The sequence below is a fragment of the Gadus macrocephalus genome, chromosome 16, assembly GCF_031168955.1.
Source record: "Gadus macrocephalus chromosome 16, ASM3116895v1".
Taxonomy (NCBI): Eukaryota; Metazoa; Chordata; class Actinopteri; order Gadiformes; family Gadidae; genus Gadus; species Gadus macrocephalus.
Window position 1 is genome coordinate 15,513,247 of NC_082397.1, and position 25,487 is coordinate 15,538,733.

At 46.4% G+C, this 25,487-nt stretch overlaps 1 protein-coding gene across 1 annotated transcript in view; it reads right to left on the minus strand.

Moving 5' to 3' along the window:
• LOC132474676 (serine/Arginine-related protein 53-like) overlaps positions 1–25,487 on the minus strand; it is a 105,234-nt gene that overhangs the window by 70,953 nt on the left and 8,794 nt on the right. Inside the window, exon 4 of the mRNA XM_060075503.1 lies at positions 16,250–16,441. Within this exon, the coding sequence (XP_059931486.1) occupies positions 16,250–16,441 (192 nt within the window). The remainder of the gene's footprint in view (positions 1–16,249; positions 16,442–25,487) is intronic.

The window sequence follows — 25,487 nt, forward strand, 5'->3', positions numbered from 1 at the left end:
CAGTCTTCCCCTCCCTCCCCCTCTCTCTTTCTACAGCTCTCCCTCTCTCTCTGTCTTTCTGCAGCTCTCTCTCCCTGACATGACTTCATCAATAGCCTTCTGTCCACTGTTGTTGTCCACTCCTGGGCCAGAGGGAGAGCTCAATCCATTAGACACGCCACGGCTCACATGTGCGTGCATGTGCAAAGCGTGCACGTGCACACACGCACACGTCATTTGACTGTCTCATCCCTTTTTTATTTTTTTAAACATCATATTATCTCCTGTCTTGGGGGAACGCTCTCTCTCTCTATGTCTCTCTCTTTCTCTCTCTCTCTCTCTCTCCCCCTCTCTTTCTTTCCCTCCCTCCCTCCCTCCCTCCCTCTCGCTCTCCCTCTCCTTCGCCCTCTTCCCCCCCCCCCCCCCCCCCCCGCACGGCCAGCAGCAGCAGAGGCAGCATCGATTTCTGAATTAGGCAACAATATTAAATAATTAATATACTTGCCATGATTGATGTTTTGCATTAGGCCAATATTAGGTTATCAATCAAGGTCCACTTGGTTTAATGTGATAATATTGAAAATGTGTCCGGGCCTGTTCATCCAATTTGTAGTGGAGGCCGGCCGGCGCTGTAACGGCCATGTAGCACAAGGCCGCAGAGACAGCGCGGCTGCTCTCTATAATCACAGCAGCATGTTACCACAGCGGGCTGGATCAGAGATCGACATTCACACATCTGCACACAGAAATACAAAAATTGTGCAGAAAACTACAATGGGATGGGACGTATAGCATACAGGTGCATAGAGTGCATCCAATTATTTTGTCCCATGTCAATGCTTAAACCGCCGTTGCAGGAGTCGTGGAGGTTTTTGAGACAAATGGCCAGCCATCAAGCAATACCGAGGGGGGAGGTACAAATGAGGGGTGGGTGTGCATGCGTGTGTGCGTGTTTGAGAGCTGGGCTGCCTGGAAATGCTATTCAGGCATGGAAATGCTATTCAAATGTTGATGATAAAAACACAAACTACAATAATAGGACGGGGTAGAAACAGCCACAGGTCGGAGATATAGGGTGCCAGATATAGGGTGCCAGATATGGAACGGTGAAGGTGAGGAAGAAGACGGCAAGACAATTAAGACATTTGAAAGACAGAGGAAAGGAGGTGAGGAAGACAGAAAGAGGGATGACATGAAAGAGAGAATAGGAAAGGGAAAATGGAGAGAGGAAGCGCTGGAGGATTGGAAGGATGAGAAGGTTTACATTATTTTACGGCTATGTCATGAGCTATCTGTGGTTCCTTTGATAAAAATACAAATATGACACAATATTATGTTAAGACCCCGGCCCGTTAAAGGGAGAACCTGGACACCATTTTCAGATAACTTCTGGTCTGGGGGACTAATGCAGACAACAATTTATGAAACAGGTACAGTATTGAGCAAGGAGGCTTTAAGTGTGTGGCCAATAGTAGTTCTTACATTATGGAGGATTGCTAGAGAGAAAAAAATCTCTTCTTTACCTCTTATTATGTGTCAAACACAATAACATTAACAATAACAATTCTGAGCGAGACTTCTCCTAGAGCGAGGTTGAACACAGTAATAAACAGACAGGATCAAGTAAAAGGTAAAGAAACTTAGTTTATTTCTCTGTAGGGATCCTTTCCATAATGCTAGAATATAATCAGAGCCTGTCATTGGCAAAGCAAGCAACTTTAGAAAGCGAACATTGACGTACATTGAAGGATGATGTTAGAGCTCGTTATCGTGGTTCACGGCTGCAGAGTTCTCCCTCAATACAGGAACAATTTTAAAAATTGTTGTCCACATTAGTCAGTTACACACAAAATTATCAGAAAATAGGGTCCAGGTTGAAATATCCCCACGTAATACTCAATACTCAAGATATAAAACAGGATTGTCAAAGGTCCGCCCACACTCCAAACACTCACCCACACTCCTATTCCTGGTGCTCTCCACCAATAAGAACCACCCTACCATGATCGTCTACCAGACCCCACCTAAACCACATGGCACCTGCCCTCTATCCCTAAGTCTGTCTCCCCGCCCCCGATGACCAGGATTGTATCTCCCCTTTCCCCCCGTTCCTTTGGACATGCCTCCTCTCCTTCCCTGTGTGCCTACTCGCCCATCAATACCCCGTCTCCCATTACCTCGGCCTTCTGCATGGTTCAAAGACTTCGCCCCTTCTCGCTAATCACGGATGCCCCTGCTCGCCGACAATTCATTATAGACCCAACGGGCGTCAGATGAGCTGTCATTTGTGGTCGAGTTTCTAATAATTGCATTATGTCTTTGTGTTTTGTCTCTACAGCACCCTCCTCCACAGTCTCCCTTTTTTCAATAACCCCCCCCCCCCCCACACCGCGGATGGTGACACAGTGGAGATGAATATCTTTAGTCAGTCAATGGAGAGAGAGAGAGAGAGAGAGAGAGAGAGAGAGACACTTTAAAATGCAGAGGCAGTCGTTTGATTTCCAGCTAACAGAGCTGCCCATTAGGCCGGCCCTCATCAGCCATGCATTACCTCGCCCTGTCCAACCGTCCTGTGTGTGTGGGTGAGTTTAACCCCATTCAGTGTTCACCACTGGCTAGTCGGAAAGCTTTCATGTCCGGCCATCTTTGACTCTCTTTAACCCCTTGGATCTCTTAAAGTCTGTTCCAGTCCAATAGAAAGGCTCACCTACAATGATTTAATTGAATAGAGTTATTTCATACTGTGGTTTATTTAACTATTATCAAAGACTTCTGAACGGTTACTATGGAGCGATTGTTCATTCTCTTTTTGTGATCCAATGTATAACTTTTCAATATGTTTACAATCGAAATTGTGAAAAAACTCAACCCTTAATATAATTCTGAACGGACCAGCCGTGAGGCAATGCAGTCTTGTACTAAAAACTGTGTTTTTCTAAAACAGCAGCGTTCCACAAAAGACACAAAACTTTGTATGTGGTTTATTTGTATTAAACATCTGAAACACAGTTATTAATGTCATTAAATGTATCGAGCTACTACGATATTAACCCAGGCATATTCGCCAGCAACACTTTGAGACATCACCTGAGAGGCCAACATGCTACGCAGGTGTACAGGCCATGTAGTACCAAGAGAAGCAAGGACTGTATAGGGCCCTTCTCCATGACTCCTCTGTGGTGCATCAGGGCTCGAGGTCATGGCTGACTGCACCACCCTCCGCGATCCCCGTCAGAGAGCATCAGAGGAGCTGCAGCCGGAGCATGCAGAGCTACTGGCAATAATGCAGCTCCACAAAAGAGTCATCACTGTGTTTGCGCACTGGCGCATGTGCATGTATGTGTGTGTGTGTGTGTGTGTGTGCGTGTGCGTGTGTTTGTGCGTGTGTGAACATGCCGACATGTCACAGGCACCCATTTTGCCATCGCCGCTTCACGCCTTGTCAAGCGTGTCATTGAGCATTCATATGTTGTTTGACTGCTGATAGAATGGCAGGCAGATTTATTAAAGAGTCCATCTGACGGCGGAGGACTTACCAGTCAAAATGGTTTACACACAAACATACACCCACACACACACATACACACAGCCCACATCAGTGACATCTGCCTGTTTAACTAATAGAATGTAAAAGCCTGATATTAAGCAGTTGAAGCACAATGACACACACACACACACACACACACACACACACACACACACACACACACACACACACACACACACACACACACACACACACACACACACACACACACACTAAGGCAGCCCGCTCAGCTCTCCCCCAGGCCTGATTGCCATCTCCATTGCTCCTTTTTAGCAGGGCTGCCAATTGAAATTGAAATTGTATTCTTGTGTGTACTATCAGAGGTACCTCTCTGGGTTTTACACTGCTAAGGAGGAGGGTTAGAGGGGAGTGGAGTAGATGTGCACACACACATACACACACACAGATAAATGCATGCCCGCACACACGCACTCAAGAGAATTGTGCTGAAGGTAAGCCATAAATTGTCGCTCAATTATACAAAACAGAACAAAACCCACGTATGCGCATGGCTTTTAAGTCACATGCACTTGTCCACGCGCACACACACACATATACACAAACACACACACAAAAGGCACACACACACACTAACACAATGTGCCTCCTTTCCCACAGGATGTGACCATATTTTACCATAATCCCAAAATTGTGGAGAAAAGCAGTCCATTAAAAGCGAGGCTAACCAATTCAGGACCATTTTTTCTGTGAGAAAGGGGTTAGGTGCAGTCAATAAAAAGGGTGCATAAGAAAGGAAGAAGTTGATTTAAGATTGGCCCGCTTTAACATTTGGTCTTACTGCTTTCTGTGCGTGTATGACCCATACACACACCTGCTGGCCCATATTTGGCCCATCCTGTATACAGGCCAGCACGTGAGACGTTGACAGACCATGATGGTCATAAGGTAAAAAGTAAAAATGTAAAAAAACAAAAATGAACTAATTGATTAATCTTGTCTCACTTTGAAGAGAAACCGATTATTTTGGGATATACAAACGATGAAACACACAAACACCACTTTGACTCCATCTCCCCAGCCCACGGCTTCAGCCCATCCTCCAAGCCTTTCCACCCTCACCCCAGCGCTGAAGGGAATTCAATTCTGGGCCAAGTTTGGAAGAACACTGCCTACTCTAACATGGAGCAGTGTGCAGGGAGAGAGGGAGAGACATGGGGAGAGAGGGAGGACAAAGCTGGGGGTAGACAAGGGAGAAAGAGAAAGCATGGCGATGGATAGGGAAATCCATTTCCCTGTGGTTTCCTGACTAATAGCCAGCGGTCCTTTTCATAGCTCCCAATTAGAACCGTACCTAATCAGAGGGATAACTCTGCCTTATTGAGACGCAGACAATGGACAGCCTCCCACCTACACCTACACCCCTCAACAGGTCCTCCCTGCTCTGAAAGCGTGCTCGATTGCAGCACCGGTGGTACACAGAGAATAAAGAGCTTGGTTTTACAGCGGCGGGAAAACGGTGGTGGATGAAAAAAACGAGGGAGAGAAGAAGAAAAAGAATCACATGTGGAATCATTTGGCTCTCTTCCTCGTGGTCCCAGGAAGATAAGGAAGGAAACACAACTGATAGGGAACAATGGAGGCCAGGGAGAGCATCTGTCGTGACACATATAAAAAAAAAAAAAGGATGATCCTGCCACAGCACGGACGACACACACACACACACACACAGAGACAGAGAGCAAGAGAAGGAATGAGAGAGAGAGAGAGAGAGAGAGAGAGAGAGAGAGAGAGAGAGAGAGAGAGAGAGAGAGAGAGAGAGAGAGAAGAGGAGAGAAAGGAGAGAGAGAAGGAGAGATAAAGAGACTGAGCGGGTAAGGGAGGGAGGGAATGAGAGGTGGGGTGTGTGTGTGTGTGGGGGGGGGGGGGGGGGGTGGTGGGGGGGTTGGTAATTCATTTGCAAATCAGGCCCCGGTGCTCAGGTCTATTCCAAGCTGCCCCGCGAGTGCCAGGAGTTAACAAGGTAATCAGTTTCAATCCTGCCCCTCAATTGTACATCGCACCCTCATTCAGAGAATAGCCAGGCCATTCTATAGGGGCACAGAGAGAGGGGCTGAGTGGCAATCTGGCAGCCGGCTGTCCATGCGACACCTGAACACAATGCATGTTAGGCCTATGTAGAGAGAGAGGCGCATTGCAAAATAAAAAAATGACATGGATCTCCACGTGTGTATACATACACACGACGCTGTGTCCGTCTGCACAACCTGATGTATGTGGATGAAATAATGTCAATAAATTGAATCACGGGAAAGGTTTCTTTCTACCTTTGTTTCATCTGTGCATTTTGTATTTAATTCAAAGGGAATATTAGATACTTGCCCCCCGACATGACATCGAGAAGAAAGTCAAAAAGAAAGGATCCGAGAATAAAAGCTTGTTGTGAGTCTCCAAATGGCGCATGCAAAACAGCAAAAGGGGAAGCAAGGCCAGCAAGCCAAGCCAGGCCTAATCCCCCCCTCTCTCTCTCTGGGTCCCCTATCCCTCTCTCCAGCCTGTGTCAGCTGTAGCCCGCTGCCCAAGTGGCAGTTAGCCCCCCGTTAGGCTTTCATTTGCATAATCAATATGACAACCTTATTTTTCTGATGCAGAACAGGATTTCCATGCGCTGAGGTGTGCTTTCCTGAACCCCAGTGTGTGTGTGTGTGTGTGTGTGTGTGTGTGTGTGTGTGTGTGTGTGTGTGTGTGTGTGTGTGTGTGTGTGTGTGTGTGTGTGTGCGCACTTGCTGGCCAGCCACAGTCATGGCCCTCTTTAGCCCTAATTAGATTAGGTGCGATTATCCCAGCTCTGCCTTACAAGAGTACAGGCGGGATAAGGCGGCCACAAAGGCCAGCCTGTCACAGGGAGCGGGTTGCGGTCTGCAGGTTATCAGGAAGCCAGAAGAGAAACACGACTCCATATTGTTATTCATATCCTCTACATGCCGGCCACTCTTCGGGCCTTTTCTTAACTCTCGCTCGCTGCTTTAGTTTGTTTTTTTTCTTTCTTTCTTTCTCTCCCTCTTTTTTTTTTTACTTTCACCTATGTCTGTGTTGTCAAACTGCCGTAATCACTCGGCACAGTAAGTCTCTCTCTCTCTCTTTCTCCTTTTCTCTGGCTGCGCTGTCTGTCCGTCAGAAGACAAAACAACATGGCCCCGAGCGCTCTGCAGTCTGGCCCACTGGGAATGCCTTCAGGGCTGTGTGTGTGTGTGTGTGTGTGTGTGTGTGTGTGTGTGTGTGTGTGTGTGTGTGTGTGTGTGTGTGTGTGTGTGTGTGTGTGTGTGTGTGTGTGTGTGTGTGTTGCACAAAGAAAATAAGTTAACCCAAGGTGCTTTGCTTTGCTACAAACACAAACACACACACACACACACACACACACACGGTGTGAAATAATATAGCTGAACAAGTATATGTTCTTTATAATACAGTAATACTTAAGCAAATGTGTATCGATCATAAAATAATAAAATATGAAATGATACTAAACACTAGCATATTTTTCACAGCTTCTATTCTATCGATTTTAAGAACCAAAACTGTCGCTGCAGATTATTTGTAGATTTTGCATAGACAAAGACTTCAGAGACTTTGCCGTTTTCAGTGTTTTGCGTCCTAGTGATAAAACATGGAGGTCCTAATGCTGTCAGGATGTAAAGCCAATATGCTCATTGACACAGGAAAAAATATAACCTCGTAAAGAATTAAACACTGGCATCACTTCATAATTGAAAAAACAGTTTTTGAAAATGTGCTCTCACAGTCCATGAACCATCATTCAAAGTCTCTGTGTTTCAATCAATCTAAATCTACCTCTAGAGTATTGCACTATATTTTCGTTATGGTTTCACGTCAGCATTGGGCAGTACATGTAAGTATTTGGGCTATGGGCAAAGATGTGAAATAAGATGCAGCTTAAACGATAGTGTGGCTTATTTGTGGTATATTTAAACATGCAACCCCATTTTACCGCTCCTGCGGCTTATAGAAAATAAGGCTTTATTTTTCGAAAAATACACTATATCTTTATTATTACTACAGAGAGCAGAAGACCGCTCTATAAACACATGTGTGCTGAACCTGACCGCAGCCTGTGTATACACTATATGAGAGAGTGGGCGAGTGCAGAAATGCCAAAACAGAAACCGCAAGAGGATAATTTATTTAGAAAATTGGAACATATTCATTTGATTAGTTACCCTGTCTCTCACTGGAAACCAAAAAAATTATAATTTTCCACATAAAGGTTGATAATGACGGATTGATCCGCCTGCATTGTGGGATGTTTGAGTGTATATGCATGCGTGTGTGTCAGTGTGAGTTCGTAAGTGTTTGTGTGTGCATGTGTATTGGTGTGTGCATGCACACATGTAAATGCGTTTGTTAAATTGTGTGTGGGTGTGTGTGTGTCAACAGAAAGAAACAAGGGGTGAAGGATTTGACTGGGCTGATTAGAGAGCAGCTTGATGGGGATGTACTGTTATACACTTTCCATGCGGTCAGACACTGGCCATGGAGGAAGGGGAGAAATGACTGGAAACATGGCGGGGGGGGGGGGGGGAAAGGAACAATGCCCCAAATAAATGGATAAAAAACTAAGACAAATAAAAATAGCAGGACAAAGGTAGGGAAGGGTGGAGGGAGAGGAACTGAAATAGAGAGTGAAAAAGAGAGGGAGATTTTCAATTCAATTCAATTCAGATAATTCTTACACAACGAGAAGCCCTTGAGTTCAACACTGCAGAGGGACTGTGGATGAGCATAAAAATGGAAGGAGGAGCATCTGTTGAAAATGAGGTGAAGTTGGGAGAAGGTGTGATGGTGGCGATGGGGGTGGTGTTAAGACAGTTCTGGTTGGTTGACGGGGTATTCCAGAGCCACTATGACAACCACAAAAAGACAATCAGTCAGACCTAGACAGCCTCTCTGTCAGGTAAAAATACAGACTCAGATGAGATGATGAGCACAGGTAAATTCAGTGAGTGGGTACCATGTTATAAGAGTGCATCATTTAGTACTTTGGTGCTTTTCAGTCCAGCCTCCTTTAAGTGTGAAAGGATTTCAGAGAAACAAAAACCCTGACAGAAAACTATTACATCTGAGCGGTGATATTCTTAGCAATGCTCAACAATGTTAACCGGGAGCTATAGAACTGTATTATTGGTGGTAAATAACATATTTTTGTTTTAATTTACCAACCTAGAGTATCCATTTCTCGCAAACCCTCCCATACATACCTGCTTAGGCCTTGTCTGCCCTCACCTTCGGCAAAATAAATAAAAGGCCATCTCTGGTTGAAAAAAAAAATGAACTCCTCCCTCGCCCTCTGCCTCGTAAAGACTTCACTCAGCCCCTTCCGGGGCCGCTGGTGTGGGTGGATAAGCACCAGAGTGTGGAGAAAATTAAACATTAATGGTGTGTCTCTTTTACACATCGTTCTCCATAACAATCTCTGAGCACGCCCACCATCATCAGCCTCCAAACTCTCCAGAGCAGAGAGAGGAGAGGAGAGGAGAGGAGAGGAGAGGAGAGGAGAGAGAGAAAGGGAAAGTCATAGTCAGAGAGTGAGAGGAGAGAGGAGGGAGAGAAAGAAAGTCATAGAGTCAGAGTGAAGAGAGTAAGAGAGAGAAGAGAGGAGAGAGAGAGTAAGTCATAGAGCAAGAGAAGAGACGAGAGCGAGAGAGAAAGTCATAAAGAGAGAGAAGAGAAGAGAAGAGAGAGAGAGAAAGTCATAGAGAGACGGATAAAAAAATAAAATTGTTTACAAGCAAATTTACATAACCCTCCTAAATCGGAGCTGGCCTGTCATGTTTACTGTTCATAACCTGCTGCTTATAATCCTGCCTACAACCTCTTCTGATCCATAAAGCAAAGCAGTGGACTGTTCTCAACAGCATCCAGGCGTGCCATCCTGGGAGCAGAGGAGAGGAGAGGTGGGATGGATGGATAGGGGGATAGAGAGAATAAAAAGAGAGACAGTGTAATTGGATTGGGGAGGTGGGGGTGGGTATTCTATATGACCGGGCCTGGTCTCTGTCATCGCGCTCCAGGCCTGGCTTCTCTCAGTGCTCCGGGCAGGCCCTCACGTGCACGTGCAGCGTGCACACGGACGCAAACACACACATACATTCGCACACACACCAGAATGCAGACACATGCAGTCTATCTCACTCACACACACAAGTGTTTTATAAAATAATGCTGCAGCATGAATTTGAGACAAATTCTGGAAATGTCCTGTTAACCTCAGAAGTCTTCTTGTCAACGGTGTTGTGTGTGTATTTGTACGCGTGTGTGTTCACATGCTCCTCTTACAACTCACTAAATGGTTAAACAGATTACAGAGCGCACTAAGTGGATTGTCACAGCTCTCTCGCTCTCTCTGGGTGTCTCCTGCGATGAAGAGTGGCCAGGCCCCCCTTCTCTCACACACACCCACGGACACAGACACACACCCACACCCGCACACGCAGGCAGAAGGAGAGAGGGAAAAGTGGGAACGACAGACTTTGATAAAACTCAGGTAAAGATAACATTTTGTACGCTATTAGAAGCCATTTATACTGCAGTTGTATTCTCCTTTATTAATGTATCACATTACCATACAATGGCTCTAAAACATTTCCAATCAAAAATAAAATGCAATTACTAATGCCCGAAAGCTTTTCTTCAATTTGAACTAAAGTATGTTACACTGCGTCTAATGGATTATTGAAATGTTTAAAAAAGACAATTGAATTTAGAAGAATGTACTTTAGTTTAAGTGTATCCAATGCCAGAAGAAACATCTCCATGTTACCGTGATCATTGTCATTTTTACAGGTAAATTAGTGTACTTCTGTAGGCTAAACGCTAAACAATAAATCTAATACTATAGACAAAGATGTTTCTAAACATCTCGGAAAAAGTCCATACGATTTAAAATGAAATCAAGTCAAACACACAGAACTCACAAGTCTTTCCTGCACGTCATGACCTCTTAAACTTACATAACAGCTTATCCACCAACTTAGATCAGAAAAATACATTCAACTCATAATTATCCTCACTTACCACAATTGAAATGTGTTAGGGTGTTTTAGTGTGTTCTTTGTATTCATCTCTCTGTAGAGGGTGCTCTAAACTCAAAAAATGATTAGCATGAAAATACAGCTTGACTTGATTCTATGTGGAGGATTGCCAATAGTAGACATGTGTGTGTGTGTGTGTGTGTGTGTGTGTGTGTGTGTGTGTGTGTGTGTGTGTGTGTGTGTGTGTGTGTGTGTGTGTGTGTGTGTGTGTGTGTGTGTGTGTGTGTGTGTGTGTGTGTGTGTTATTTCCCCCTTTACATGCGGGCATCATTCTCACCTTGTTATAACTATCCTGCTCCCCTGAAGTTACTTAGCCTTGCAACCAGTGTGTGTGCATGCACGCACACAAGCAAACACACAGAAAATCTCAAACCCATTGCTTCCAGCCACTAGACTAGCCCTTGATTAATACAAATAACACACACACACACACACACACACACTTACAGAGCATTTGAGTCGATGCAAGTGCATCATAAGCGTCCGAACACCGTGTTTGAAGTCTCCCTGCTTCCCCAGGGCCTTGTGCATAGACAGACAATGCCTAGAGTCCAGGAAATCCTGCAAACACTCCACCGCACACACAGACACACATTCCCATACACACCACCCATACACCGGCTCTCAACGGGCAGAAGATGCCGCAGGCTGGGGCTTCATAGTCTCTCTTCTATTCCCTGCATTGCTTGCGCTATCTCTCACACACAGCGCGTGTGTGTTTGTGCTTGTGTGTGCGTGTGTTTCCTTGCATCACACCACTAATGAGCTGATACATGTTGAACTGAAGCAAATAAACTGCAGACAATAGTTTCCTTGAGTAGAGAGCAAAGAGGGAGGTACATCAACAGCCGCGTGCGTTGGTGTGTTTGTGTGCATGGGTCGTGTTGATTCTCTCACAGCTCCCAGGCTTCCAGGGGTGAAGGCTGAGCGACGCACCAGCGCTAGCCAGATTGAGGCCTGCGGTTCTCTTCACAGTGTCAATAATGAGAAGAATTATAGGGAAAAACAATCACACTCGGAGAACGAAACCGACGTAGTGGTAGACTTCAGCTGTTAAGAGTGTGTTTGTGTTCTGTTACGGTGCATTTTGTGCATGTGTTTGAGTGAGAGAGAGGGCGGAGGGTTCTTTATTCAAAGGAAGTTCTTTCCAAAAGCAGTCCACCCTCCCCCCCAAAAGAACCGGGCCGACAGGTACAAAAATGTCCTTCTGCTCCTCATCACCCGCAAGCTCATTAACCGTATTCCCTTTCTTTCCTCGTTCATAAGTGGTCAAATGACCACTCACCTCCCGGGCACCTTCAGGGGGTCTTAGTCCTGCTTGCGGGGGCACTCCCTCCAGCACCCCCGCCCAGTTCCCCCGTTCAAACAAACGTGGCACCCACGCCGCCCGGGTCGGCGACAGGGAGAGATCAGCCTAATGAGAAGCCTTTGGTTGGGGGTGCGCAGGAGCTCTCTGCAGCCAGCCCACGTCCTTTCATCACACAGCCCCGTCCACGCCAATACGGGGGAGAGAAGAACAAAACTCGGAGGTCACAACACCGCCACGACCAGGAAGGAGCATTTCTCTCTAACAGAGAAGGGGAGCAGGAACCTGTCATACCCTATAACCCTACCATTCTGTCTGCCGAGACGCTGTGTGTGTGCGTGTGCGTGTGCGTGTGTGTCTTAATAACATATATATACATATATAGCACCTTTCAAGAGCAGTTGCCACAAAGTGCTGTATAAAAAAACTAAACACCTATGATGCATACAGCTGATGATTGCAGAAGACCAGCTTAAATCCCACCACAATAAATAACCTCCGTCGGCACCTCTAGATATCTCATTCCTGCTTTTATTTATCAATTATTGTTTTCTTTTTGTATAACTCAACAAAAAAGTTACAAACTCAAACACTAGAGCACCCCATACCTATTAAACAAACTTATAAATTGACTGTCTAATAAACAGTTTAAAAAGGAAGCCGTTAAGCTCTCCAAGTACAGCTGAAGGATTACATCAAGTAAATCTGACCTCTGACCTCTGTTGATAAGCCTGGGTAAACAAAAATCTCTCTCTCTCCTGCTCCTAAACACACACACACACACACACACACACACACACACACTCTGCGGTTACAATTGCCCGCTTACCCTTTGCCATTGGTAAGAGGCAACAAGACCCCCTTAACAACGGTGCGCTTCTTTTTCAATGAATTTTGCATGAAAACATCCCGCCCCAACACCAAGTTGCCTGCTGTCATACTAGAGCAGTGTTAAATGTTTAATGATGACAACACCACATGGAGACGCGCGCACACACACACACACACACACACACACACACCCACACACCCACCCCACCCCCACACACACACACAGTGTCAGGCTGCTGCTTGGCTTTCATCCTGACAGACATTAAAACAGATTCTGGGCCCGGTTCTCAACAGCCTCCCCAACCCCCCACCAGCTTGATGCTGCGTCTCTCTTCTTCTCCCACCACCCAGCCAGACAACCTGGATACAAACTGTGGGGGGGCACACAGCGAGGGATGACGATGATGTCTCATCAAGTCTTAGATTTACCCCGTTTTGCATGTTTAAGAGCTGGAGAAGAGAGGAGGGAAAGGGAAAATAAGCAGATGACAAAGAAGAAGAGGAAGAATGAGTGAATTGTCAGGGGGACAGACGTAACAGACAGTTGTGTTCTCCCCCCCCCCCGCTTGGAACATCTTGACGCCTTTCTTCTGCTGAAGTTGGCGTGCTGTGGTAAGAGGTTCAGAGGCACTGCTGCGTTTAGCCGCAGTCGCACCCAACGTCAGACCGCATTTAGATGTGGCTCAAGTGAGGCGATTCCAAGAGGATACAAAAGTTGACTGAAGCTAAACTGCCTCAGCTACAGCTTTGGACTGTGCGACATATTCACTGTACAACATGCTCACTGTAAAACATGCTCCCTGAATAACAGGCTCACTGTACAACAGGCTCACTGTACAACAGGCTCAGAGTACAACATTCTTAATGTGCGACATACTCACTGCACTACCTGCTCACTTTACAACATGCTCACTGTACAACATGCTCAGTGTACAACAGGCTCACTGCACTACCTGCTCACTGTACAACATGCTCACTGTACAACATGCTCACTGTACAACATGCTCAGTGTACAACAGGCTCACTGTACAACACGCTCACTGTACAAAATTGACAAACCTAAGAGATTAGTCCCACAGAGTCATGTCAACCCAATTCTAACATGATGGTACATCGGGTCATACTAAACTAAAGGGAAATATAGCCAGCCGGACAACGGATGACAGTCAGTTTGGAAATAAATAAAAACAACACACATGAAGGTGTAACGCATCATTGGGTCCTCTCTCTCACACACACACACACACACACACACACACACACACACACACACACACCCGCATAGTGAGACAAGTCTAAGCGGGGGTCAGAGATAAAGCCAAAGATTCCTATCCGTGCTGGAGGATATTGAAGCCTTCATAAGAAAAATACTGTAATATTGATTTGTCTTGCCTTATATTCCTCCGTGTTAGCTTTATTTGTTTGGCTGATAGTGATCGAAGAAAGGCAATATGTAATAGCTGCAAATACAAATATAAAATCATCCCTATGGAAACGCATCTGCCATGTTTTGAAAACACCTTGGGATCATCAACTGTCAAACTGTGTGTCAACCACCAGTAAACCGCTGGCCACAGGAGACAGAGTCAACAGAGAACAACTGATTATACAGGATCTATAAAATGTGTGGATGAATGCTATTTGGGATATAAACATTTACTCAACTTGATAAAATTGGGGTTTACCTGAGTATCCTTGAACATACCAGAACAATCAATTACAAATCAATCCAACATGGTTTCACATCGTCCAATTCTACGCTGTTGTTGAATTAGTTATATAGGTCAGCGCAGTTAGTTCATTTCTAGTCTCATATCATCAGAGTTTGGATTACTATTTTAAGCCTGGTTACCAACGAGCGGAGCCGCTCGGGTCGGGATGTCTCGAAGCGCGACAGCTCGGTTATGCTAAACCTGGCTGAGATCTCCACCGCCGACACTATAGCCTGATAAATTCAATGAAAAAGAAGAACGCAACACATATAAGCGGACTGAGCCACACCGAATCGAGCCGCTCTGTGGAAACGAGGCATAAAGTCCAATTGCAGACAAGCTGAAATCGTGGTGACTGGGGTGTTTCAACTTTCTTTCGTTTCATATTTGTTACGTTGAATCATGTTGCTGGAGACAGGGATCTGTAAGCGGGTAATTGGTGAACACAAACTCAGCCAGCAGCTGTAAAAATAAATTTCTGTAAAGGTCTCTGTGTAGACTGGCCACTGTAGAAAGACACTTATTAAAATCCCCTCCTGGAGCTTCTTCCACACATGCAAATGATTTTTCCTCGGTCAAATATCTCTAACGAAACTGGAAAGCGTCCTGGTTTCCGGCCTAGACTCTGGGCCGTCTCAACACAGAAGTTCTGCTGTAGCAGGACTGCTGGGTCCAAGATCAGTTGAATACTAATTAGCCATTTGAATTTCTGGGTAAAGTTGGGTAGTTGGGCGAAACCACTGTCGGACAATGGAGACAGAACCTTGCATCTTGGAAATGCTGACTTTGATGAATGTGAATTGTTGGCATTACTTTTGGACCACACTGGATGATCTTAACCAAAACAAACTTAAATGTCCAAAATGTCCAATGACCAACAAAACGTGAATTATGCAAATAACCTCACAGCTTCTACAGTAACAAACGTAAAGAGGTATTTTTTACCATTGATGAGTTCTCAATACAGCCTGTATTGAAATAGCATTCAGCGGCACCCGACCTGGAAGTACTACAGGGAGCTACTGTCTGACGCACACACCTGTACCATTCAATATGACAGACAACAACTGCCCACCAATTGCATTACAGAGTCCTCCAATCACATTAGAGCAAACCACAAGGGGCGGGACTGAGGTTTATATCGTGCTAGAGGCGGAGAGCGGTCTCTAACGTTGTTAGACCTATGCCAAGCCGTGGCGCTGCTACATGATCCTGGGCGGGTTGCAGTGGGAACCTGTTGTAAAGGTATATCAGCCCTGTTGCAGACAGCATGGCTGCCAGTGAACACATCGATTGGCCAAATTCTCCATCTTCATAAACACCAACCTTGTTTATTGCATATTCTTAGCCAGCAGAGAGTCACATGATCACATTAGGGTTTCTGGACATATTGCGCATAGGCCGAGGGGGGGTATACAAAAAAAACAGAGACGCAAGGCCATAAGACCTTACCTTGTGATCTTCACACTTAAGAGCACGAGAGGTATGCAGCACTCAAATCCCCCTGGTTAACTTCTCAGGGTAATGGATGAAGAAGACAATGATTGATGGATGAGGGCACTGAGTGATGGATAGAAGGACGAAGAGCCGGGACTGAGCTCTGTATTAAAGTGGTGTTTTTTTGTTTCACTACAAAACATTTTGGAGCGTGGTATGAATGTGTGTGTGTGTGTGTGTGTGTGTGTGTGTGTGTGTGTGTGTGTGTGTGTGTGTGTGTGTGTGTGTGTGTGTGTGTGTGTGTGTGTGTGTGTGTGTGTGTGTGTGTGTGTAAGATCAAGGGCATGTTAGTCTGGTCTCCACTACTCACCCTTTCTCCTTAGCCTTGTCCTTGCTCTTCTCGTTGTCTCTGTCCTTGTGCCGCCCTCTCCCCTTGTCCCGGTCCCTCTCCTTCTCCTTGTCCTTGTCTCGGTCCCGGCCCTTCCGGCGTGCGTGGTCCCGCTCCCGGCTGCGGCTCCGCTTGCGGCTCTTGCTGCGGGAGCGCTGGTGGCGAGACGGCGACCTGGAGGGAGCAGAGCAGAGCAAACACCTTACAGCTACTAAACACACTGGGCACGACAGCCACTGAGAACCGGCGGTTCAGCAGACCATACAACAGACACCGCTTTTTCTGATGGTCGTTTATGGTCTGGAAAAAAAGACGACTCCACTGTGGTGTCTGGCTTCAAGATGACAATTTTCCCATTGATTTCTGGTTATGAACCAATAACCTCCTTAACTTCATCATTGACCCAATTCTAAGGTCCAGTACACAACCCCATATCACTGGCTCTCAAATGACCGATCAGAAAGGCCTGATAGTTTGCCACACACACACACACACACACACACACATACACACACACACACACACACACACACACACACACACGGCCAATTAGAGGCAAGCTCAGAGGAAGGCCTGTCCTCAGTATTGATCCTGACACTGGCCCTCTGGTCATAAAGAGATTTACTCTGGGAGATTTACACTGTTACTTATGACGCCCATCCAACACACACCACGGCAAATGCCATTGGAAATGGAAGCCATGCCTCAAAACGCTGTCACTTATGCATACAACAGGGCACAAATTACACAAAGGAACCATGGACATGCCATGCAAGAGCAAAAACCAATAGCTGTACTATTGCATCTGTGTGGACTTCTGCATCTTTTTTTTATGTATATTGTAGGACAGAACTGTGTGTGTGCGTGTGTCCGTGTGTGTGTGTGTGTGTGTGTGTGCGTGCGTGCACACAGAAGGACGGCCAGTGCTGTGAGAGTCCAGCGGAATTGGCAGCTGAAATGCCGTTATTTTCCATCATCTATCATTTTATTGATTTGTCTATAAAAACAGTCAAACCTGCTGTCCGCCAGCTTTATTGCTTTCCCCCCACCTTTATTAGTTTGCAGTTTGGGACATCCAGAGCTGTCTCTCTGTCGACAGCAAACTAATCATCTTCCTTAGGCGCCTGTCACCGGCCTAACAGACAACACTCTGACACCCGCTGGAATCAATTAGGCCAGGACCAATGCTGATCATGGGAGAGCCCATCTTCCCTTCAGAGGGCTTTTTGGGACCAAACTGTGAATAATACAGCAGAGAAAATACACAAAATGAGGTCTAGAGAAGAGGGCTTGAATTAAACCATAATGTGCCTCTTTAAAAGACCAGTAAAAATGGGTTAAAATGCTGACAATAATGGGCCTTGATTTGGCGTGATCTCAATACAAGTGGTAACGGACTTGTTCTCGTCAAGTTGTTCTCTGTGCACCTGCCAATAGTCTGCAGTTAAATCGGCAGGAATAGCAACCATTTATTTATTTATGTCAAATCCCCTCTACTGCATTTCCCAACGGTAAGAGTTTTCACGGCATCCTGCCGAAAAAATACAAAGCCAGTTCCCCCGGAGTAATTAGAAGAGAAATTGGGATAATATCCTTAATGTTTGAGGAAAGAAAGAGTGGCAGCCATGAGCTAGATGGACATTTGATCTTGTGTTTTGAATTCAGTAGGTACTGGGATTCAAATGACTGTACTCACAGATAAACAAAGAAAAACCCTTACATTAGAACCCAGTAGGGGGGTGGGTTGCATTCTCCAGGCAAAGCAATCCATCAACGGCTAAAACAGGCCTTGGAGTAAGTGTGATGACAATGCCAATGCGTATGTTTGTAATCAACATTAAATGAAGGGGGAAATACAAGTTGGTGACACTGTTCCAGGCTAATGTCTTATGTTTCCAGCCAAGCAACTTGCGGTCAGCAGCAACAGATGCCATAAACAGTCTCCCTCTCTTTTCCTGTCTGCATCTCTATCTCACACATCCCACTCCCTCTGCTTCTCTCCCTCTCTCTCCCCTCCCTCTGTATCCTCCCTCACTCTCCCTCCCTCTCCCTCTGTAGGCAGAGAAAACCGGCACACTTCTGGGGTGTGTGGCAAATTAAATTTACTGTAGTTAATAGAGTGAGCCTATGCTGCTAAATGTCAATTTCCTGACCAAGTCCTTCCCCTTGGAGAATGATTAGCTAATTTGAGGCTGGGGATAAATGGGCTAATGCAGGACACACGCAGATAAACAGCCACAGTCAGACCCCATGCCGGGCCCTTCCCCTGCTTTACATTTTATTCCCCTTATTATCTCCAGGGAAAATGGCTCTCCCTATGGCCCAAACATATTTTCATTTCTATTAAAAAAGGATCCCTCGCAGCCCCCCCCCCCCTCCCTTCCCTCACCCCCACCCTTCCTCACAACCTCTACCTCCCCCCCCTCCTACACGTCCCCCGTTCCTCCCCCATTTCGCCATCTAATCCATTAAAATCGCAGCCCTGCAATTGGCCGGGGCCGTTTTGCTGGTGAATTATCAATAGAGTAATTATGCTGCATGTCGGGGAGCTGGGCTCAGGCTTATCGCCGCTGACCCCCCGGCACGCGCCAGGATATGATCCCTCGCCGCGGCCCATTGGGGTAATTATGTGGCCGGGTGTGAAGCTGTACGGCACGTTGCCCTTATCAGTCCCCATTCTATTCCTGCTAAATGCAGGGTTTTCATTGAACAACGCCGCGCTAATGGCGGCCGCGCGATACCACCAGTGTCGGATACAGGCAGGAACGTCCGCCGGGAGCAGACCCCCGGAGGAATCATTTATTAGAATAAAACAGGGCTGGGCGTACAGGCTACACGCACCCCTGCAACACACACACAGACACACACGCACACACACACGCCCGCACGCACACAAGAACAAGAACACACACTCACTCAGCACCAACCCCCGATTCCCCCGCTGGAATAGGAAACATCGGAGTGTGGCGAGACTATATTGCTGAGACCAGACAGGTCTACATTGTCCTCACTCTATTGATGACGCGGAAATAGAGGAAGAGTGCGGGGCCGGGATGAATGCAGGGGACCTAGTTAAGCGATGTTCTAGAGGATGTAAGGCCCGGGGTGGGCCGGCGCCGTGCGGGTGATTAACGACCATGTAACCTCAACCCTATTGCGTTTCAGCAGGCGCTGGGCTGAGAGGGTGGCCGGGGTCTGACCAGCCTCTCGCGCTCTGCTCCTCCACTCAGGGCAGAGGCGGATGGGGTCCCATGAGAGCCGGGGCGGCTACCGGATCATCGCTCACTCACGCGTATCAGTGCTCCGGCTGAGCCGTGTGTTGATCATTGATTCGAGGATGTGGGGTTTCATTTTGTTTTTTGCCGCACTACACGTTTAGTGCACTGCACTGGTTTGAGGAACGGTGAATATATGCAGTCTAATTCAAAATGTTACTCTTGTGTGTCATTAATATTCCCGGAATTTAATATTTCCAGTTTCTGAAAAATCCCAGGCAAAATTTGTTAAGCAGATAAGAGTTAAAGGTGGTAGATCATTATAAGTTGTCCTTATGAATGCTTCAAGAGTTTAGTCCAAACTATTTATTTTTTATTTTAATTGTATTAATCCTGATGATATAAGGAATTCATTTCTGCCAAAAATACAAATGTATATGGGTATAAGCATCTTAAAAAGTATATATTTATATAATTTCTGATGATAAAAGGAATGAGTTTCTGCAGAAAATATAAATGTATCAGCATCTGAGAAGAGTGCGAGTGCTTCAAATATGAGTCACACAGATATTGGAGGTGTGCTTATTTTGTGTTTAATTGCTACCCGCATAAAAGGCATGTCTATATCTAGAAGCAATAACGGTATAGATGACAATAAACTCAGACTAGCCATTTGTATATTGCATCACGCACACATCCGTGCACGCACCAGCGCATACTGTATATGTAGCAGGCGCACGGAGCAGCCCATCACTGACACAGAGCTCGCCAGAAGACATCTCCAAGCAGATGACAGATTGAATGGGAAACAGCCCGTACGTAAAAGCGAGACCGGCCCCATTTGAGCAACTTCATTAAAGCCCTGTTCCCCGTCGAGCTCCTTCTAGGAACAGCAGCAGCTTCACATTCGACTTAAAAGTCCTGTCCCGCTTTTTTTCCCTCCCTCTCTCCCATCTCAATGTCTCTCAAAAGCACCTTGAGTGAGCAATGAGCATTTCCTGCTGCCAAAAGACATGGAAAACAGCTGTTCCTGTCCGACGCCGCCTGCCGAAGAGAATGCAAATATGTTAACCATCCAGAATTTATTACTTTTGAGTGCTCTTCAAACGAGACGGCAGACACAAGTTTAATTTATGATATTCCTCTAATTATGAGCGCTGTTGAAATCATTTTCCAAGCTGCCTCCTCCCTCTGAGCAGCGAATGTCTGTTCATCCTCCGTCTACACTTTCAAACACACAACTATGCACACATCCACACACATACGCACATTTACGTAACCACTCACAGCCGTGGTGGTGGCCGACACAAAATAAATGCACGTGCACGCACACACAAACGCAGGCGCACAAGAAAGTACTGTGAAAGTAGCTGACTGCAAGCACAATTAACACGGGAAAGAAGAGGCATGAAAGATTCCACAAGATGTTTTCCACCACTTGGATTCCTCATAATCGTCAGTTTGCTTCTAATTCACTCAGTCCTACACACCAAACATCAGCATGGGAAGCAATAAAACCCACATAAACCAGCCTCTTAGCCTTTACACAACCCTTGGAACACACACACACACACAGTCACACGACCACAGGGTCAAGCCATTTAGGAGAGTTCAAAGGCTTTCAAAGATTGCCTAAGATCTATATGAACCTACAACACTCAGCCACCAATGGGGTGCAGACCATTATCTACAACGTGACGCAGACTATAGGTGTGTGAGTGTGCGTGCTTGTGGGTGTGTGGGTGTGTGCGCGTGTGCATGTGTACATGCTGATTAGCAATGTCTTCATCGCCACACATGCGCGCTGTCACTCAGCCACCCTGCCGCAATCCTGAACTGAGCAGTCTGCTGAGCACCCATGCACTTTGACCCCTCCGCCGCCACGGCTCGACGTGACAGCCATTAGCAGCTGGAGCGGTCTGGGGAGGAGGGGGGCGGCGGGGGGGGGGGGGGGTGGGCTCCCACTCAGCCCAAAACACAAGGTCAAGTGGGGGTCACACTCAGTCTAGGTGCTAACTTGCCAACTCGCTCACAGCCACCCCATGCAAGCGAACAAGTCACTTCTCTCCCTCCCCCGCCGCACCTCCATCCATCACAGAGCGGGACAATTAGCCACGTCACGGTGGAGAGTTGTTTTGGTTTGGTTCACTGCCTCCATCTGTGGCAGGTCAAGCGCAGAGTAGAAGACCGTGATAGAGGATGAAGAAGAGGGTGCGAGGAGGAGGAGGGGGAGGAGGAGGGCGCGAGGCCAGCGGGGGACAACAGGTGAGGGAGGGAAAGAGACGGGAACGTTGACGGATGGGAAGCGTGTGTGTTATGAACGGAGGTCGGCAAGGTGGAAAAAGAGGAGCGTTAGGTTAACATAATAAATGTGTGGAGGCAACAAAAAAAAAGAAGAGGGGTTGATTCTCATGGAAAGAGAGCGAACGGAGAGAACAGACGCGCATTACACCAGGCTGGCTCCAATTAGCAGGTGTGCTCTCAGACTCCCTCTCCCTTGCTCCGCGTAACTCTCTCTCTCTCTCTCTCTCTCTCTCTCCCTCTGTCTTGGTCTCTCCGGTCGGGAGAAGATGCTTGTTCTGCCTTTTATACCTATGTATTTATGAAGTGGTTGGAGATCTGAGGGCCCTTACCATAACAGCCTTTTTATTGTTTCAACGTGGACGGCCCGGCCCCTGGTGTGCCTAAGTGATTTAGGAACCTCACAACTCGAGTATGAGAAAAATCATAAACGCTGAGGCGAACCATGTGGGTGGACTGTAAAGGAGAAAAAAGAGGAGGCGAAAAAAAGCACATAGGAAGGGCCCGACGAAAAGCAGACGCACATTCCACTACTAAAGGGAAACTACACTTAATTAAACACCCGGGTCACGAGTGAAATATCACCCTATAAAAAGGGAAAATAGGAATAAAGAAAGGCACCGTAGCACTCTATTTGTTTCCCCCGGTGGTGGAGTAGCAGGGTTGCCATTTGATAAAAACAGAGGCTTGTCTCATAAAAGTTTCTTGAAAAATATCTTTTATTTTTTTCATGAGCCGCTGTCAAGAAGAACAAGAGGGAAACCGATAGGTAGAGACGATGAGAGAAAGAGAGAGAGAGAGAGAGAGAGAGAGGGTGCGCAAGAGAGAGCGGGGGAGAGAGATCAAGAATGAGGGAGAGAAAGAGAACAGTCAATCCTCTGTGGGAAAAAAAATGTATCAGTGGTTACTTTCTTCCCAACTCTTTGCGGTGCGTCCTGTCTGCTACAGAGCGAGACATAATTCATGTAGACATCAGGTTTTAAATCTCACGGCCTGGTTAGTCGCAGGGCTGGACAGCGCTTTGCTGCGCTGGAAAAACACGGACATGCTCAGCACTGTGTTGACAATGGCTAGCGTTTCTAAAACAATGGCCGCTTAACAACTGAAGACAAAACGTGTTTTTTTTTTTTTGGTGTATGCGTTTAATCCTCTAGCCTTTTGGAGGCAGATGGTAAACGATGCAATGCATAATGGGAGTGACGCCTAGTGTTCAAATTCATTAAATTCATCGGCGTTAGCGAGCAAAGTGGAGTACGAAGAAAACACTGGCTTCCTCACTTAGCCACTGACAGAAGCAAAACATGTTCCGCCAAACATAAGACCACAACCTGTTCGGTCATCCCTCATGCCGCAGCTCTTGCCAAAACTCAAATTGATAGGGAAAAAAGAAAACAATTCTCAAATGATTCCTTTTTTTGTTGGAGAAAACCTCAACAGACCCAGTAAGAAAGTGTTTCATTATTTTCATAAAAAGATTTCTATGGCTTCAGTCAAGACACACATGATCCAGCTTAAATTTCTCGGCTCGTAGTGTCCCCCTGATTCTCTCTGCCTCTCCCCCCGTTCCTACACAATTAAAACATTAGTTGAGTGAGCGAAACCACATGTTTCTGTGTGCATGTGTGTGTTCCCCTGCTTGTCCGCGCCGGACAGACAAGTGCAGTCAAAGATTGCATTAGCTGGCAATTTGCTCTCAAGTTGTTCAGGGGAGGAGAGAGAAGAAATGACAGAGGTTCTCTGGCAGGACAAAGCACATGGCTCTGCTTAGTGGAGCGTACACACACACACACACACACACACACACACACACACACACACACACACACACACACACACACACACACACACACACACACACACACACACACACACACACACACACACACACACACACACACACACAGTTTAGTTCAAAGCAATCATTCAAACACACTTGCAACATGATGTGTGTGAATGGGCCCTCACATATGAACATCATCTAAATCAGGGTGATGTGCTAAAAGAATGTGAATCCCCTCCAAGTGCTCGTACCTACTATGCCTCTATGTATTGAGCGGGAAAAGACCGATTTTCTCATAAATAACTACGTGTTGCCAGCCCTAGTACATCAGTACGCATCATTTTGCAAAGCCAAGACCTATATATCCTTAAAAGAAACACAAAAGAGATACAGGTTTATTGGGCTGCAGCTGTAGCAGAGCGCTGTCCATATGGTTTTGGCCTCAACTTAAGATGCAGTACAAGGTAAAGAGGCCCGACTGAGGCTGGTCCATACACACTCTGTTCCCATGGGCGGCGATGGACAGGCTGCAAACCTGGCCGCCGAACACACCACCGCGCCAATGTGTGTGTGTATCTCTAAAAATAAGAACCGTGAACAGACGGGGTGGTCGTTTATCCACGAATAAATTAGGAGCAGTGGTTGTTAATTAAGGAGGCTGGTATAGAGCGAGCGGGGGAGAGAAATACAGTGTAAAAAAAGTGTAAAAAAAATAAATAATAATAACCAAACTTTGCCGTCGGGCTACTCGGCGAGGTGACCTCTGCACACGGCTCCGCTTCCTGTTCCCCTGCTGGGCAGGCAGCACAGAAGGGGGGCCACAGGCAGCCGGGGCTAAATGGGGTGGGCAGAGCCCTCCCACTCCCTCCATTTCCCACACAATTTCCCTCCCTCCCTCCCTCCCTCCCTTCCCTCCCTTCCCTCCCTTCCCTTCCCTCCCTCCCTCCCTCCCGCCCTCCCTCCCGTCCCTCCGTCTCTAAGCCCTCCCTGCCTACAGCGTCATTAGACCCTGGGCTGCGCCGCGGCTCCAAACAGCTCAATGACAACACGCGGCGCCTGCCAATTAGAAATAATTAGATAGTCATTTCGGCGGCAGGTCCTTTTTAAGTGCATATATAACGATGCGATGATGCTTATTAGCCGGCCCTGAAACCGGGCAAAAAAACGACCGGGGCCTCAAACACTTTCGACGGCGGAGAAAATAATTACGCCAGTGATCACAAAGCGGGCTGCATATCTCTGTACTTCACCTCTATGCGTTTCAAAAATCCACTTCATTAGCTCCTGTAATTAATCCTCCATTAATTGCAGGAAAAGCCCAGTTTACCTCCCTTCGTTTCTAATTATCATCTTATAAATAGTTATGGTTCTAATTAATGTGTTCATTAGGCAGGATATTTCTCTCAAAGCCTTGCTGGGAGCCAAAGGTCCGTCGCGCTTCCCTCTGAAGCCTAACCAGCCAGAAGGTGAGGCCATCCTGCCTGCATTTGCTTTTATTTTACTACATTCAACCTCCTAATTGGCATTTAAAACCCAATTTGGAAGAACTTCAAGAAGCCTAAATGGTAGACAGAGAGACCGAGATGAGGCAGAAAAAAAAGGCGAAGGAGAAAGAGACCCGAAACAGAGGGAGAAAGAGATTCATTTGGAATTCACTTTCCGGTGCCAAGACTGAAAGGGATGCTTTCAGTCCTGAACTTGGTCCGGCCAGATGGGGGTTTTATATAACATCAGGGACGGTTGTGTTGTTTTAGGCTACTGTGTTGAATTATCTGCAACAACCTGGAGAGAATCATGTTCCTTGAGAAAATAAATTATACAATTGTCAATTTTCTTTATAGGTTTATACTGTGAACATTCTTCATCTCATGGCTTGACTTGAAAAGTTTACTTTAGAAATATAACCTATTCCCGTGATACAAAT